Here is a 19,285-nt window from a genome sequence, read left to right as displayed (position 1 = left end):
GCAAGGAGTGGTGAGAGAGTTTGACAGCTTGATAGGAATAGAGGTACATAGGAGTCAGATTAAAAACAAAAACTATTTCATCCATAACTGGTTGGAATGAGAAAAACAGGCTCTTGCTTCTCTAATCCCTCGATGAGATGTCCTGTCCTGATGGATAAGAAACATGGTCAGTTCTCGTACCCTTCTAATGCAGGATACAATTTGGAGCATCTCCTATTCCATTCCCTATGCTTTCTTCAGTCACCCTGATAATATAGTTTATTCTGCCCCTTCTCTCCCCTTTTCTGTTTCCCCTTATTTTGCTTATCTGTTACATTGTTTGTATGTTATCTTGTCACATTTAGCAGATCTTTTTACAGCTGCTTTGAGAGTTCTGTTAATTACAAGTTTTCATGTGTCTTTGCTTCTCTCTCATTTTACATCTTTCCTTAAAATATTTTGTTTTGAGAGAAGCATTTAACAGCTTTATACAGATAGTAAAAGATGTGCTTTTGATTTTAGCTGCACATGAAATGTACATTTCCCCCCAATCTCCTTCTTTTCCTTGTTTGCTTTATAGGTGTGAAAAGTCATGCCTGTGAACAGTGTGGTAAGTCATTTGCAAGGAAGGACATGTTAAAAGAACACATGAGAGTCCACGATAATATCCGAGAATATCTATGTGCTGAATGTGGTAAAGGTATGAGCCTCCCTTTGTATCTCAAAAAATCTCTGGTTCGCCATGAAGAACATTCTTTTTTTGGTTATCAATCTTTATTGGTAATCAGGAGGGTTCCTTATAAATTACTGGAAATGTGCATTTTATGTTTTATACAGCAGTGAACAGGATTCTGGATTGATTACTTCCCCATAGCTGTCTCCCCTATGTATTATCAAAATATATAGTGTATAAGACTTCAAGCTTCATTTATTCATTGGTTGCGTAAAGGTGATATAACTGTGCCTGAAATGTAATAAAAAAAAGTATTGCTATTGGTGGTGTTTTTCTTTACAGGAACAATGAGTATGACACAGAAGCTGTAGTAATATGCAAGTCATTTAGCACCAGTGATCTGAGAGCATCGTTGGCTGTAGGAATGTTCTTCTTCAGTATGACAGTAGTTATAGCTACCTCCTCCAAAATTCAGGTGGTTCTTAATTTCAGACTAAGACCAGGAGTACCTGAAGTAGACCTTCCCTTACAGTGAAGCTCAATGGGAGACCTCCAGCAAACCACCATCACTCAGCCCAGCTTATCTCATGGAGTGATTGTGAAAATAAAAGGGAGGAGGGGACGTTTGTACACAGCCTTAGACTCACTGGAAGAAGGATGGGACACTAACAATTATTTACAAATATTAGGCCTAGGGATCTTTAACACTGTACATTTAGTTTCAAAGAAAGTCCTACTTCCTTCATGGATCCTGCTTCCAACTATTTTAACTGAATTGTTAATCACAATATTTAAAGTATTTGTAGCTTGAAGTATCTTACACAGAAAATGGCTTTTAAAAAACAAACAAAAACAAATCTCTCTGTTGTGCTACTACAAAAAAAGGAGGGAGTGAGTCTGATTCTTTCTGTTCTTCTCTTATTTGCTGCAACCATGTTAAAAGTTTATTTCCCTGAGTTTTCTACAGCAATTTGTTCTCTTACACATCTCTTTCTAAAATGTCTTAGGATATGGATTTTCTAATCCTGCAGCCTCACTAGGCAGTCTCCTGCTCCTTTGCCATTCTGTAATTGTTTTCTGTTTCACTTGAATTGCATTGAGCAGCCTTAAGTGTCATGAATTATCTTTGAACCTAAGCGGTGTTTCCAAAGCAAACAGCTGAATGAACAAAATTATTTCAATAAACTGTGTGCAAGTTCATGCTGAGCTTCCCATTTCACTTACGAATGTCCCATTTAAAAACTGTTCTGTGATCTTTTCTTGACCTCTTTCATGGGTTTTCTAAAGCTTTTATGTGGATTGTTTTCTAAAATTGATCATAGTTCAAAGGTGGTTCCAGACAAGTTGTCCCAATGAACGTTTTACTCAGTTTTCCCCCTCAGAAGTGGTCATTGGCTCAAAACATTCAAAGTCTTATTTCTTCATTTTCAAAAGGGCTTCCTTACTGTGGTTTAGAACAGCTAAGCTTTCCTCTTTACAGGCATGAAAACAAAGCATGCACTACGCCACCACATGAAGCTTCATAAAGGGATAAAGGAGTATGAGTGCATGGAGTGCCATCGGAAATTTGCACAGAAAGTTAACATGCTTAAGCATTACAAAAGGCATACAGGTGAGCACAACTGGCAGGAGCAATGTGGCCCTCTCACAGAGTAGGCCATGTTGCCCAATATTTTGTCAGTTCCTTCCTTTTTTAAATTTTATTTTTAACAAAAACCATTCACAATTAAATGTCCACACAGTACATTCATACAAAGAATTAATCATTGTCTAATATTTTCTATATTCACCCTCACCCCTAACCCTGTCCCTCCCTCATCCTCACTCTACCTCTAACCTACTGAATTCAACACTACCTCTATATATTAACTATTAAGTTCTGTAAACCCTCCCTGTCATTCTACCATTCATCTCTCCTTTGACTTCCTATCGAACATCCAATCTTCTCCCGTATCCCTTTTCACTTCTCCTTTTCTTCTTGCATTAACTTTTTTATTACCTTTTAACTATATTGTTCATTTCCTGATTTAATATCTAATCTATGAAACAAATAGATCGTTTGTCCTTGCTCGACTCAGGCTTGCATCCTTCCGAGGTCGCTAAAATGAGTACCCAGACTGTTGGGGGCAAATTAGCTTACTTGCTAATTAGCTTACTTGCTGTTCACCGCTATGATCTTTGGAATAGCGGTATATAAATAAAACAAATTATTAATTAAAAATTATTACTTTCACTTTATAATTTTTTCACAATTATCAGTTATAAACTCCAACCAGACACAAACCTCACTATTAATCTATCAAAATCACTTTTTGCCATTGCTCTTTCATATATTTGAAAATAAAATGTCAGTTCCTTTCTGAAAACTCATTGAACATAATCGATAAAAAAGGCTATTTTTCATTGCTGTATTAAAGGTTAGCAGTTTTATATATCACCAGCTCTAGCCCCTTTACAGAACTCCCAGTTTCTTGTAGAGGATGTCATTATATAAATAGATGCATGTATTGGCATCAGATGGACCTTTCTGGGAAGGAAGAAATGGCTACTACTAAAAAGTATACTCACAATCCAATTAGCTTTTGCTAAGCTGGACTGAAGACACTTACCGTACATAACTTGCCATTACTCTAGATTTGTGGAGGGGGTACCTCACCGCTCCATGTGCGTCCCTCCCAAAGCTGCACTGGAAGAAGACGACCATCCCAGATAGAAGGACTGTACCATTCTTCGGTCAAGGGTATACAATAGTTGCACTCCCCTGCTAGAACTTCCAAATTAGCACCAATGTTCTGAATTGTGCTGAGAGATAGTAGTTCCCCCTCCCCCTTGTCATTACATATGTGAATCCAGCTAGGTGTCATTTTACCGAGAGTAGTTCATTTCAAATTGCCAAAGCACTTGTCCCAGTGATTTCATAGTGGACAAAGCAAATGTCCATACACTAAATGCCAAAGAGTTAAGCATATACTGTACATAGATCTCTCTCCCCAAGTCTTACACTCACCTCTAGCACTACCTTCTGGAGTCACTCCCCAATTAACATTTGTTTTGCTGAACTGCAAACTGACATAACTTGGCATCTGAAGGAATGGTTATCTTTTGTAACACAAGATTTCATATTTGCCACAAGGCAAGATTATAATTTTGGTATTAAACATGTGTTCTAATTAGCAGGGATCAAAGACTTCATGTGTGAGCTCTGTGGGAAGACCTTTAGTGAGAGGAACACAATGGAGACCCATAAACTAATTCACACAGGTAAATGAAGAACTCCTCTATTATTAATCCTAAAAACTGGTTTTTGAAAACGAAAGCAGAGATTCCAGATTGTGCACCTGCAAGATATTCTTGGTCATGTATAGAACACATAATTCTGAATCTAATGCCTCTATTTTAGAAAATTTAAAATTGGAAATGTGCTGTGGGTAGTTTGTTTAATATATTTTACAATATTTACCCATCTTGGATTATGTATGTAAACATGTAGCATTACTTAATGTATAGCACAGTAAAATCTTTCTGATAATTTCCAAAATAGTAGCTGTTTTTTGTATGGGACCATATAAATATTATTCTAATACATTTTGGTTTTGGATACTAATTTGTACATACTCTGAACTGAATGTGAATAAGCTTTTTTAAAACAACTTTTCAATTAAAACATAATTTTGATAGGTTATTGCAATTTTCCCTGTATTTGTCAAATTATTAAAAGCAAGTAATGCATGGGGGGGGGGGGAACAAAAACAGCAGAACCATAAAATTAGTATGCTTATTATGGCATGATCCTTTCTGGACTAGAACGCACTTCATCTTCATTCAGGCCACATGATCCAGCTGAATTTCTTGATTTCAGTTTACAAAGGGATCTTGTTGTGCCTTTGACAACACGGTTATGTCTCTGAATTCATTTCAATTGTTTGTCATAAAGTTTCTCTTTGAAGTTGCCTTTGAATATGACAGTTGCAATCTTTTATTTTGTGCAGTTTCCCTCCTCCGCCCGAGCTAGCTGCTTCCCCAAACTGGGAAGCTTTTGGAAGTCTCTTATATTCTGACAAGAGAGAGAGATGCAAACCCCAGAGGTCTTTCACTGCTCCTGTCCTGACACTCTGGTTTCTGTCTCCACAACCTCTTAGTCTTGAGAAGCAAATCATGGAACCTTGACTCTAGACCAGTGAAAATATGTTCTAACCACCATGTTCTGTGGTTTCTCTTTCACGAATGTATAATTTAAGAACAGTGGTCTTTTGCTGCTTTTCCCACTGTGGTCAATGGTTTTCTTGTTCACAAATAGCCATGGCCACATAAGATTGAGGGCCATGTATGAGCCGTGAGGTGATCATGTCTGATTTATGCCATAATAAACTTTAACTTGCTGTGAAGACTGCTATTTTATCTGCAGAAATAAGTCAAGATCTCTGCCATATCAGCTAAGTTGATATAGGTCAGAAATGTGAGAGGAAGCTTAGCTAAAATGTCCTCTTTTCTAGTAAGCTGTTTAGGTTCCAGCATTACTAATCTGAAATAATGTTACAGCCATGATCTCATATGGCAAGGGTCATTCTGATGGTTGTCTACAGGCATCCAAGTTACACTCTTAATGGAGCCCATCTTCTTTTTCACCAGCCTTCCTCTACTTTATTCTAGTTCAGCTTAACCAGTAAATAAGTGTCTACAAATGGTATCTTCATTCCATATACTACAACATATAACATGTTCTGTATTATTGTGATTGAAATGCTTTAAGTATTGAGATATCATACTTGAGGGTGAATACTCAAGATCTACTTTTACTTGTTACGTAGTGGGAAAGCAGTGGACATGTTCAGTATGTGATAAAAAATACGTCACTGATTACATGCTTCAGAAACACATCCAATTGACTCATGATAAGGTGGAAGCCCAAAGTTGTCAGCTCTGTGGGACAAAAGTTTCTACCAGAGCTTCCATGAGTCGTCACATGCGGCGAAAACACCCAGAGGTAAGTGTGGAGATAGACTTTTAAAACTGAGGGTTTCTGATGTCTTCCTAGTGAGACTGGTGAGAGGGAACCATGTTTTAAAGAGTGTGGCTATGACACTGCTGCAGTGTTGTTCACACTGAATATTGCCATTGTGTCTTAGAGGGTTATCCAGCAGCATTAGTCGCCTAAAACAGAGGCATAAAGCCAATAATGTACAACAATCTTGTTATATTTTCCATAGTTTTTGTGGGTTTTTTTGGGCTATATGGTCATGTTCTGGAAAAGTTTATTCCTGATGTTTTGCCAGCATCTGAGGCTGGCATTCTCTGAAGATGCTAGCCACAGATGCTGGTGAAATGTCAGGAATAAACTCTTCCAGAACACAGCCACATAGCCCGAAAAGCCCACAAAAAATTATGGATGCCAGCTGTGAAAGCCTTCAACTTCATGCTATCTTAAATGTTTAGATTTCATTAGCCCTGCAGGATGTGTGTGTATGTGCCTTCAAGTCATCTGTGAACTTATGGTGGCCTTTAATAGGATTTTCTTAGGCGAGGAATACTCAGAGGTAGTTTTGCCAGTTGCTTCCTCTGAGGTAGAGCCTGCAGCACCAATAGTCCTCCTTTAATATTAGAGGCTGGAAGTCAGACTGCTAAATGGGTTTTCTGTCAAATGGCCCTCCTTCCTCTTAGGTTGCAGCAGAGATGAATCTGTTCAAATTGTCCCCTCAGAACTCCTTCCAGGCCATATATTCAAGCTGAGCACTCAGTTGCATTCTAAGGCCTTTCACTCCACTGCCTTGCATGCAGAGTGACTGAACTTCTTAAATGATCAAAACAATGAATGGTCTTGAAATAAAACCCAAGCCAGAGCTGTCTTTGCTCCAAAACACACTGCAGAAGTAATCCAGTTTGAGACTGTTTTCCGCCCTGGCTCAATGCCAGGGAATTCTGAGAACTGTAGTTTTATGAGACATTTGTCCTTCTCTGTCAGAGAGCTCTGGTGTCATGATAAGCTGCAATTCCCAGGTTTTCCAGCGATGGAGGGAGGGAATCCTCAATTGGGTTAGTTCCCTCCTCTCGCTCCAATAGGCAGGGACTAGGAAGTTGCAGGTGACGTCAAGGAGGGAACGCCCCTGACCTTCCCAGTCTTGTTCCTGCCTCGCTCCAGATAGGTCGTTCTTCCTCTTTCTCTCCTTCTCCAACTTTACAAACAACAATAATAATCCTTTCCTTCTCCTTCCCTTCCTTCCTTCTGAGTGCAGGACTAGATAGGGAGTCAGGAGCTACAGCATGGAGGATGCAGAGGAGAGCCCCGGCATGTCCGGGGATTCCTCGCAGATTGAGGGTGCCCTGCGGCGAGTCCGCACAGCGGCACAAGCAGGGACCCCCAGATTGGCGCGGCCGGAGGAGGGAGAACCCTCGTCTCCGAGCCCAGATGCGCCACAGCACTTACTCCCTTCCCGGGATCGGGAAGGAGTGGTGCAACCAGCGGAGCCCATCAGGCATGTAAGTAGCCCTTCTCTGCCTCTCCCACCAGCCTCTCCCTTCACCCTCCCCCCTGAGATTTCCTCCCTTCTGGCCTCCCTAATCGCAGCACAGGCTTCGGTCTTAGCAGGCCAGGTCGCCCCTTCCCCTTTACTCCAGCCCCAGCCCTCGCCTAGTGAGTTACCAGCGGCCCTTCCTCCTTCCCAAAACCCTCCCAGGGACTCTGTCAGGAGGCTCAACGATTCCCCTCACCGGGCTCACTCACCTTCCTCCTCTTCAGTGCCAGCCAGATCGTCATCAGAGGCCATTCCAGCCAATGAGAGGGGCAAATTCAAACCTAGGCTGCACAAACGCCTCAGAGCGGTTAAAAGTGGCGGTAAAAAGCCCGCCAAACCCACTCAGTCTAAGGCCTCTCATAAGAGAAGGGCGACATCTAGTGGCCAACAGTTAAACTACAAGAAAGCCAAACTGCTACTTTCCAATCATTCCTCAGATGAATCTATGGATAACTCCCAGTCTCAGTCAGTCTCTGAGGGGGGTGAAAATGATCTTTCTGAAGAAGAGGAGATGGATACCCCCCTTCCTCCTTCCTCTGCCAGACTATTTACTGCTGATGATTTTTTCCATTCTCCTGAAGAAAGCCATTAAGGCTCTGGAATTGACTGACACACCCAAACCTACTCAGGTTCTGGACACTGATTTACCTCAGGGAAAGGGTGACTCCTTCCCACGTCCTTGTCCTCCTTGCACAGAGGTCCCATTCCCTGCTGACTTTATGAGAGTGGTCAGAGAAGAGTGGTCCAAACCTGCTACTGTAAGACCAAACCCTTCAATAGTCAAGCAATTTTACACCTTACCATCCTCAGTGATGTCAAAATTTCAGGTCCCTTTGGTTGATGCACCCGTCTCACAACTCGTTTCCTCAGCCATCTACGCCAAAGATGGCGATGACACTCTAAAAATTCCAGAAGACAAAAGAACAGAGTCGGCCTTAAAAAGAAGTTTTGAGGCTTCTTCCACAGCCATCAGGGCTTCATCCTCTGTCTCTATCCTCTCAAGGGCTGCTTATGGCTGGGCCAAAGACCTTATCCAGCTTGTGCCCAAAGGTGACACCAAGCTTCGTCAGGTTATAAATAAGCTAGTGAAGGTTCTGGCATTCACTTCAGATGCTTCTCTTGACATCATCCAATTTTGTGCCAGGGCCCAGGCTGCCTCTATTCCGGTCAGAAGGCAGATTTGGCTAAAAAACTGGCAAGTCGATATGCGATCCAAACAGAACCTCACTATGGCTCCCTTCGGGGGATCAAAACTCTTCGGTGATGTGCTGGACCCTATACTCATCGAGACTAAAGACAAAAAGAAGGCACTTCCATCCTCATATAGACGCGACGACAAAAAGTCCTCTCGCCAAGGTCAATCATCTGGTCGTTCCTTTCGTAACAACAGCAACTCCTCCTTCAAACAAAGAGACAACAGATATGGAAAACAACAACAATGGCCTGATCGAAGATTCTCACCTAAACATCAGTCACAGGCTAGAGCCTTCGGAAAACCTGCCTCCAACAACTCTGGATCCTCCAACCCTGGCAAACAGGGAACCAATCAGCGATCCTGACTACCCGACGGATCTGGTGGGAGGCAGGCTACTACATTTCCACCATGTTTGGCAAACAACCACATCAGACAGATGGGTCTTGTCGACTATTTCACAGGGCTACTTGATAGACTTTATTCACCCTCCCCGCGACCATTTCACAGTTTCACCAAGGTCGAAGCGTCCACGCAAACACCTTCTGATGCTGGAGGCCATCGATCACCTACTGAAGATAGGGGCAATCGAAATTGTACCACCTCCAGAGAGACACAAGGGGTGCTACTCCATCCTGTTTATAGTGCCCAAGAAAAACAAATCATGGAGGGCAATCCTGGACTTAAAGAGGGTCAACAAGAGTGTCCGAAAACGTCATTTCAGAATGGAGACTCTAAAGACTATATTAGAGTCATTAAAACCACGAGTCTACATGGCAGCCCTAGATTTAAGGGAGGCTTATTTACACATTCCGATACATCCATCTCACCGCAGATACCTCCGTTTTTGTTACAACAAACGTCACTTCCAATACAGGGCGCTCCCATTTGGCCTCTCATCAGCTCCAAGAGTTTTCAGCAAAATAATGATAGCCTTAGTCGCACACTGGAGACTACAGGGCCTATACGTCTTCCCATATTTAGACGATTTACTGATTGCCGCCCCAACCTTTCAACAGGCCTCCAGCGCTGTCACTGCGGTGTTACAGTCGTTGTCTCTCCATGGTTTTCTGGTAAATCATGGGAAGAGCCACCTTATACCTTCTCAGACGATTCTTCACTTAGGATCATTGATAGATACCCTCAAGGGAGTTGTATCACTGCCACCACAACTGATAAAGGACATTCAAGACTTGATAACCTCCATTCTTCCTTCACCATCAATAGATCTACTTCTCCTTGCAAGGCTTCAGAGACTCATGATATCAGCCATGACCTGTGTTCCCTGGGCTCGATTTCACTCAAGGGAACTGCAATGGCTGCTCCTACCCTTTCAACAGATGATTACCCAAAAGAGACACAAACAGGTTCATGTGCCCCAAAGCGTAAAAAGGTCACTACAATGGTGGATGTCCAATCAAATACATCTGGGACGCCCGATATGGCTTCTCCACCAGATACAAATAACCACAGATGCAAGTCTCCACGGATGGGGTGCCACCCTCGGCAAACACGTGGCTCAAGGCAGGTGGTCAGATCACGAAAGAGCCCACAGCATCAATTGGCTGGAACTCAGGGCGATTCGCCTGGCCCTTCTGGCCTTTGCCCAGCTCGTAAACCACACCCATGTTTTGGTCAGGACGGACAACATCACAGCAAAAGCTCATGTCAACAGAGAGGGCGGAACCAGATCACGAGCGTTGATGCAGGAGACCAAAAGTCTAATAAGTTGGTCGGAAATCAACCTCCTGTCTCTAAGGGCCGAACACATAAAAGGGACTCTAAACACCAAAGCAGACTGGCTAAGCAGGTCAGACATAGACCAAGCAGAATGGCATCTCCATCCAGAGGTATTTCAAATGATATCCCAGTATCTGGGGACTCCCATGTTAGATCTGTTCGCATCCCCAGTAAACAATCAGCTACCGAGATTCTTCTCCCGATTCCCGTCTCAGGGTTCAGAGGACACCGACGCCCTTCATGCCCCGTGGCCTCCGGGTCTGCTCTATGCCTTTCCTCCAATCCCAATGATATCCAGATGCCTGCTAAAGCTAAGAAGCGAAAGAGCTACCCTGATACTGGTTGCTCCACATTGGCCAAGAAGGGCCTGGTTTCCAGAAATCTTATCCCTATCACAGGACAAGTTCAGACTTCCTCTGCGCCCAGACCTGTTATCCCAGGGTCAGATATTTCATCCAGACCCACAATGGCTCAATCTTCACGCATGGAGACTGAACGCCTCATCCTGTTAAGAGATGGCCTAAATGCTCAGGTAGTTGATACCATCATCCAGTCTAGAAGACCCTCGACTAGGCGTATATATGAGTATACTTACCGCAACTTCACTTCTTGGTGTAACTCAAACAATATATCTACAGCTTCATTTTCAATAGGCGACCTTCTCCTCTACCTTCAACAAGGACTTGATAAGGGACTCAAGCCCAACACTCTAAAAAGACAAATATCAGCAATCACTTCGGCTCTACCTGTCAAACTATCAAGTCAGATTTCTTCCCATCCTTATGTCAAGAAATTCTTGAGGGCAGCTACACTACTTGGTCCTCCAGTAGTTCACCGTTATCCAACTTGGGACCTCCATTTAGTTTTGGCAGCTCTAACTACAGCTCCCTTTGAACCACTACATCAAACGGACATCAAATTCCTTACTTGGAAGGTGTTATTTCTTATAGCCATTACCTCCGCCAGAAGAGTCTCCGAGCTTGCAGCCTTGTCAGTCAGATCAGAGCTTTGTTCTTTCAGAGAGGACTCAGTGGTATTACGTCTAGACCCAACCTTTATCCCCAAAGTCAACTCTACCTTCCACAGGTCCCAAGAGATTGTGTTACCGCCTTTCTGTCCTAAACCCAAAAGACAATTAGAAAAAACCTGGCACACATTAGATGTCCGGCGGGCCCTTCGAATCTACATCAAGCGTACACGACGTTTTCGTACTTCTGATCGCCTGTTTGTCTCTTTTGCTGCTTCATCTAAGGGCAAAAGAGTGTCCTCCTCCACACTATCTAGGTGGTTAAGAGACTGCATATCCAAATGTTATACTTCTAATAGCTCATCTGCCCCTCGGGCTATCACCGCCCATTCTACACGCAGTGCTGCCACATCGGCTGCCCTCTCCACTAATGCCCCCCTGGTAGATATTTGTAGGGCTGCCACCTGGGCTTCCCCCTCCACTTTTGTCTGCCACTACCGTTTGGATGTTTTCCAATCTGCAGAGGCTTCGTTTGGTAGACGAGTCCTCCAAGCGATTGTCTAGTTGCCACTGTCAGTTCTCCCTCCCACAGTAGATAGCTTTGGCATATCCCAATTGAGGATTCCCTCCCTCCATCGCTGGAAAAATGAACATTGGCTTACCTTGTGATATGTTTGTTTTCAGCGATGGAGGCGATGGAATCCTACCCTCCCAGAACTGAGGTCACGCTTCGGTTTTGGAGAGGATAAGCTAGATACAAGTTGTTTTGTACATAGTTTTGCTGTTCTTAACCTTCTATATGTTAGTGTTAAATAATCTTTAGCTTTGGCTGTTACAACGACTGGAAGGTCAGGGGCGTTCCCTCCTTGACGTCACCTGCAACTTCCTAGTCCCTGCCTATTGGAGCGAGAGGAGGGAACTAACCCAATTGAGGATTCCATCGCCTCCATCGCTGAAAACAAACATATCACAAGGTAAGCCAATGTTCATATTCCCTTGCACTGAGCCAGGCAGTTAAAGCAGTCTCAAACTGGATTATTTCTTCAGTGTATTTTGGATCTTTGATACTGAGTTTTTAAGACAAGAGCCTAGGGCTATACTGCAGCATTTTGTTGCAAAGGTAGCATTTTTTATAAAGGCCAGGTTGAATGGGAACAATTCAGTGAGAGAAGATCTCAGAAGGTTGCCACTCTCTCAGCTGTGTTGATGGAATGAAAAACTATCATTGCTAGTTCTCTTTTTTTTTTAATTGAGGCAATGTAGTGGGACCCTGCTCTCCCATTTATTCCTCTGATGCTCCAGATGGAATGGCTATATAAAACATAGTATTAAATCAATTCTGTATGTTATACATATTAGGAGAACCATCCCTTGTGCATAATTGCAGGGTCATGTTGCTTTGAAAGTCTTTTCTTCTTATTATATACCTCTATTTGCAGGTTCTTTCAGTTAGAATTGATGACTTGGACGAACTGTCGGAGACCACTACAGTAGATGCTTCTTCTATAGGAATTGTGCAGGTAAAGTTGAAATCATAGCCTAATGTGAAATCGTTATGCCACTTCAGGTTTTCCTGTTATATTTTACATAAGCCTCCAGACTATATGAAAGAGGCAGACAAACTATACTCTTGGTTCTTTTGTGCAGTGGGCTTCTTCTTGACTTAGAATTCTTAGAATCTCACGTTTCATCTCAACATGTACGTAGTTTTCTAGCCCTTGCATAGAGCTACCTTACGAAAATGCAATTGCAACAATTGTTGCTGTTGGCATTGTGCTCAGCAAAACGTCTGCTGCTGCTGCATCATTTCACTAATAAACAGCTATTGAATAAAGATGCATTATAAATCATATGTTTAATTATATTACTTTAAATTCAGGGAACTGTTGCCACACACTATGTATGTCATCCATGACTGAGGTGTAGAATGTGTTAATATTACTTCAAAGATCTTTGCAGTCACTCCTTGAGTTCCAGATGGAGCTCAGTCATGTGGAATCCACAGTCTGTGACATAGCGGTGTAAATCCCAAATATATACAAGATAATCACAGTGATCATCCACAACGGTAATAATTAGCAATCACACAATCTTCCTAGCTTCACTGTGCTAATTTATCAGCTGTAGCATGAGAGAGAGCCATTGTCTTCACTGAATCCTAAACAAATAGAATCAAATTTAGTTAATTTTTTTAAATCCAGAAATTTTAAATTAGAGTTTATCCTTGAAATTCTTCTGTTGAAGAAAAGTAAATATTGAAGGAGATCTTTGACACTGTTTCATTGAAAACTGTGTCCATACAGCCAGATCTAGCCCTGGAACAGGGTGAGTTATCAGAAAGCAAGCATATGAAGGCTCATAAACGAGGCCATAAACGAAAACATAAGCCTGATGAAGAGGAGGAAACCCAAGTGCCTGAAGATTCTGCCTTCAGTGAATATACCGAAAAAGAAGTGGAGTTTACAGGGAATGTGGGGGATGAGACCAATTCAGCAGTGCAAAGCATTCAGCAGGTGAGTGTAATTTGCAAAAGAAAAAAGGAAGGAGATGTCTCTTAAAGGATTGTGGGTGCTGTAAGCATCAGAAGCATTTTAATGACTGTAAGGATTTTGCAGTAGTATGTTGATACAAGAATTTGTAAAATTCTCATCATTGTGATAAAAATAGGGAAAGGAGAAGCTGCTAATTGCTGGAGTTCTTTGGAAACACAGTCTGCCTCCCTGTGCAAACATCCTGTGTGTGCTACTAAATTCACTGACAGATCAAGGCCCATTGCTTAGTCAGGTGGCCAAACAGATATGACCATGAGAATAATTTTGGAAATGGGAAAGAGATTAGAAATACTATCACACTGGAAATACAGTACACCATCATGGAAATACAGACTTATTGCAATCCAGACCAAGTCCAGACCTGTATGAATTAACAAAAAGTGTTTTATGAAAATCAAAGAGAAGCCATACAGTCTTCCTGACTTCTTGATCTCAGTTGCTCATATGGCTGTTCCATTTTTTAAAGTTTTGACTTTCCCCACATCCATTTGATACACCCCTGCGCCCCTGAGACAACAAAGCTAACTGTCACTAACAGGCAGCACTTACCTCTGGTACTCTCACCAGAGTGGGATGTTGTTGGACTGTGACTTAGCATCAGCCCTAGCCAATATAGCCAGTGATGAAGGCTGACAAGAGTTGCAGTCCAACAATATCTAGAGGGCCACATATTGCTTTGATAATTACCGCTGCATATAAATACTAATTTTGAGTTCTCTTTTTCCTCAGGTGGTGGTGACCCTTGGAGACCCGAATGTCACAGCCCCTTCTAGCTCTGTTGGTTTGACCAACATTAGTGTTACTCCTATCACTACAGCTGCTGGAACCCAGTTTACAAATCTGCAGCCTGTGGCTGTAGGCCACCTTGCCACTCCTGAACGCCAGTTACAGCTAGACAATTCCATTCTCACTGTGACTTTTGACACGGTGACTGGTTCTGCCATGTTACACGGTAACCGCCAAAATGATATCCAAATACAGTCACAATCTGAGGCAACAAACCCTCAGTCAGTAGCCCATTTTATAAACTTGACAACTTTGGTGAACTCCATTGCTCCATTAGGGAGCCAGATATCAGAACAGCATCCTTTAACCTGGAGGGCAGTGCCTCAGACTGATGTCCTACAGACTCAGGCCCAGCCAAGTCAACAGCAGACAGGGGAACAGCAGGTTCAGACTGAGCAGCAACAGCAACAGATGTATAGCTACTAACTTATATTTGACACCAAACTGTGGAGGGGCTTGTAGAAGCCTGTAGGACATGTAAACAGAATCAATTGCTGGAAACCAGAGTTGGTGGAAAAAATTTACACAGTGAAACTATGCTGATATTGGCCCAGCAGTTTGAAATACAGAAGAGGTCTTGGGGATCTTGTATTCTACAGGAAGCCTAAAGAAACAAAGATGGATAGCAACAGTTCATAACCATTACTCACTCTTGGGGAGAAATTGTAATAAGTTTGACAAAGAAGTGGGGAAAAATAAAGAGTAAATGCAACTGAAATCTTTTAAAAAATCATAGTGCAAGAATGTTTAAGTGTAAAGATTACACTCCTTTAAAAATGTGTTAGCCTTTCACTGGGCCGTAAGAACAAAACTGAGCACAAAAACAAGAGTTTTGCTTTGAATTTCTTAGGTCAGTCCTGTATCTAATTGAACATAAGTGGGTGACGCTAGGGTGGGGATAGTCTGTGATGTGAGATGTACCGCGTTTCATGAGTTGTTTCCATTATAGTGATGGGTAATCCACTCTACCAGTAAGACGACTTGGAGTATCACCTAAAATAGCCAAGGTGATATTAAGACCAAGGAAATGGTTTTCTGTCTAGTGAAATTAAATTTTGAATCAAGCATCTTGTGAACCAAACCCCTAATGTTTTAATTCAATTATTGCAGGACTGCTTATTGATTACGAATCATGTTTAGCTAAGAAACTTGAAGAGCAGTTCTTCCCACTGAAAGCAAGTTTTGCCAGCTGGCTGTTAATTCACCAAGTAGTCTTCTTCTATCATGTCATAAATTTGAGGGTTAGAGGGAGGGTGTCAAGAGTCATTTTTCCATAATACCCTTTGTACTTCACTCTGTGTTATTGGTGGATATTTGCAAATTAAGGGACATTTTTAAAAACAATTACATGCATCCTTTCTTTGTTCTCTTTGTAATAAGTGATACATTGATTCTCTTGGGTGGGGGAGGGAGGAACATGAAGCACACAGCATTATACTGTCTAGGTCTAAGCATTAGGGTAATACTGATTGTAGGTTATATTGCCCACAAGGAGGCAGCCTAAACTAATACTAATGCAAAAGACTTGAGCAGAAAAGGTAGGAAGCTATAGAACTGTTGTGTCTTCTGCCCAGGCTGAAAAGGGCATTTGGTTTCTGCACCCTTACACTTTGTATCTGCCATCTCTTGTGTTAAATGACATTTCAGTCTGTGTCTTCTATGAAATGACTATGGTTGTACCCTCAGAAAAATAAAGGAAAGTAGTCCAGCAGTTGACAAAAAAGAATGAATGAATGAATGTTTCTCTTGCCTTTGTATCAGTTCTTAGCCAAACCAAGAAAATGAAATATTTGACCAGCTGCGTATACACTAATTGATTTCCTTACCATTGCTTTGGACAGTTACTGTCTAACCCCAATATGCTAATGCATATCCAGATTATATAGAGAAAAATGCATTGTAGAAACAAGTTAAAATTAAGATGTATTAACGTCTTGCAACAAAATACTGCTGTGCAGAGTGTTCCTGTCAAGACTAAACTAGGCAGTCACATCCCATTGTAAGATGCTTTCACTGCCTTGCTGCTGTGCAAAATTAGAAACATTACAGAGAAAACAGGACATACAGCACAAATATTAGAACTTGGAAACATTGATTTTTCTAAGCTCTACCACTAACTTCTGCAATTTCTGTACCTTTACCAGTTGGAACTAGTGCTATCTGGGAAGGGAGCAGACTCGGCCCATTTGCTCTGGGTCCCACAAATTAAAGGCATGTCTCAAAACTGTTCATTACATCATCTACACACACACACCATACCATATCACATAATATATTTAAAAAGCAATTGGTAAAGGGAATATTACACAATTATAATCAGTATAATCGCACATGATCAATATGCCTCTTATATATTAGCTCAATAATGCTATAACTATCTTGTAAAGTAGGGCAGTGTTATCATTCATGGGATAATGACCTACAGCCACCTGAAAAATACATGTATGATCAGGGATTGAAATTGAGTAACATCCTAGTTTGTACCTCAGGTTCCTAACTACTATCTCTGGTTGGAACACAATTGTATAACACTAGTCTACTAGCAGTGTGAAAGAGACTGCCCCCCCCCAAAAAAAAAGGAAAGGAAAGGAAAAGGAGCTTATTCACTCTGGATGAAGATAAACTTATTTGTAAACATTTGGTAATCTTAATTACATGATCACCTGGTTCACAACAAGTGTGAATGGCTTATCAAATGGTTACATTCCCCAATGGTAAGCTACCAATTGTTGAACAATCAGACTTCAAACAGCCATGTTTCATACTGCCCCTTATAATAGATCTATATAGGAAAGTAATGACTGATGGCAATTTCTGTTTTGACGAAACAAAGAGCACAATTTGGCATGGGCAAAAAGTGGATAGATAACACAGACAAATAAAAATAAAGTCTTTTTAGCCATTTCCAAAAATGACCATTGATCATTCTGCTGCAGCACCTACCCCACCAACCATGGCATCTACATCTGTTAAACTTTGGGAAAATCTCACTGCTTCACCTAGGAAATAATTAGGAAGGTCCCCTTTAGACAAAACTAGTGAAATATCAAGGATTTTTGAATGCTGTCAGACCTGCATAGAAGGTTAAGGAAATGACCCAGAGGACACAAACAAGTGTTAAGGTAGTTTCCTAGCCATTTGAGTATTTAGGAGGTGGGGATTGAAGGTGTTCAGAAAATGGCCACATTTGGGATAAAAAGAAAAGGGAGGGGGTTAGTAGCAGCACTTTTAAGACTGATTTGTTTTAGCAGTGTAGCATATATAGAAATGTAGCAGCACTTTTAAGGCTAACTTATTTTAGCATGGATTTGAATCCATTTCTGCAGATGTACTGGTGGAATTATATCAAACCTGAGGAATGTTAGCAGTTACGTAGTGGTGACCAGAGCTTAGTAGGTTATAAAAAATGTGATTTGTGACACTGACCATTGTCAAATAGTTGTGTAAGGTCTGTTGGGCTGCCAAACTGCTGGGCTGCTCTCAGCTACATTTGGGGTCATTTCTGCAATCAAGAATGTGGTGGAGGATCTGCAGGTTTTGCAGGCGATCCAGGAGCTTGGGGACTGGTGGGAGGAAAGGAGTTATTGGGTTATACTTTTTCCGCTGCTGGTATAATTGGACAACCAGACAAGTAAGTATGTGTCTCTAAGGCCCAAAACAGATGGCCCAAACAGAGCAGCTTCCGGCTGCTTTGGGGGGGGGGTGTGGCGTGCACATGCCACATGTCCTTGACATGACTGGAAGCTGCTCTGAGGCTGCCTAAGGCATCCCAAGCCACCAGCAAAAGGAGCAACGAAAATCTGCTCCATGACGGCAGCTCATTTGCAACCATGGCAGCCGCCCACTTTCAGAGTGGGCTGCCCAGTTGCCACAGCCCTGGCCTGCTTCACTAGCCAGTCCTTTACTCTTCTTTTCTTTTTCGGAGAAGGGGGGGGAAATAAAAAAATTAAAAATTCCTATAAAAAACTTCCAAAATACCCCTTTAAAGTAACTTAGTAAAGGGATTGAAAATGGTTAGTTACACCAGTAAACTGGCTTCAGTTTTACTTCTTGTGTTTTTTGTCATGTAGCTTTTGGAAATACGATTGCCACATGCTCATTGCCCCTCCAGGTAACTAGTTATGGGCCATATATCTGTCACTAGCCCCAATCTTCTTGTAGATTTAGACTGGCCTAAACACCATCACAGTAGTAGTTGCTCTTTCTCAGAGGTTGGGCAACAGTGGCCCCTATTCAGGATCACGCAAGCCCTGAGATTCCAACATAAACTGTTGCACATGCATAGAGGGGTACTGGCTAAGTGGGTCCATAAATGCAGGGCTTGGTGCTGATGAATCAATTGCTCTGCAGGGGGAGAGTGTACAGTCATATCACCACTCCATGATCATGCAATGGCTCAGTATAACTCAACTTGCATAAGTGTATACTGTGTAAGTGCTGGATGAGATTTTAGCTAAAATTCCATGCACTGATTTGCCCCTTGTGAAACCACAGGAAACAGTCAGATGCAAAGTCTAAGGCTTTCACGGCTGGCATCCATAGTTTTTTGGTGGGTTTTTTGGGCTATGTGGCTGTGTTCTAGAAGAGTTTATTCCTGATGTTTTGCCAGCAGCTGTGGCTGGCATCTCCAGAGAATTCTCCGAAGAAGCCAGCCACAGCTCCTGGCAACATGTCAGGAATAAACTTTTCCAGAACATGGCCACATAGCCCAAAAAACCCACCCCCCCAAAAAAACTCAAGTCAGACTTCTTGATGGCTACCTTCATGTTCAAAGGTATATGTAGATTTTTTAAAATTATTATTTCAAGAAATAATTATCAGCAGAAGAAAGTCTTTACATTTGAATGAGGCATAAAGAGAAAGATAAATGCACAACATGGCAGTTGA

The 19,285-nt window shown here is 41.9% G+C and overlaps 1 protein-coding gene across 1 annotated transcript in view; it reads left to right on the top strand.

Annotated features, from left to right (window-relative positions):
• The window catches only part of PRDM15 (PR/SET domain 15), a 65,655-nt gene extending 49,534 nt beyond the window's left edge, over positions 1-16,121 (top strand). The window contains 7 exon segments of the mRNA XM_042457746.1: positions 560-679; positions 2,133-2,264; positions 3,830-3,913; positions 5,461-5,636; positions 12,500-12,580; positions 13,364-13,573; positions 14,342-16,121. Of these exon segments, the coding sequence (XP_042313680.1) occupies positions 560-679; positions 2,133-2,264; positions 3,830-3,913; positions 5,461-5,636; positions 12,500-12,580; positions 13,364-13,573; positions 14,342-14,824 (1,286 nt within the window). The 3' untranslated portion in view covers positions 14,825-16,121.
• Positions 16,122-19,285: the final 3,164 nt, after the last annotated feature.

This window comes from Sceloporus undulatus, chromosome 3 (assembly GCF_019175285.1).
Source record: "Sceloporus undulatus isolate JIND9_A2432 ecotype Alabama chromosome 3, SceUnd_v1.1, whole genome shotgun sequence".
Classification (NCBI taxonomy): Eukaryota; Metazoa; Chordata; class Lepidosauria; order Squamata; family Phrynosomatidae; genus Sceloporus; species Sceloporus undulatus.
Note: the sequence above shows the minus strand (reverse complement) of the source record. Positions and strands in the feature narration are given on the sequence as shown.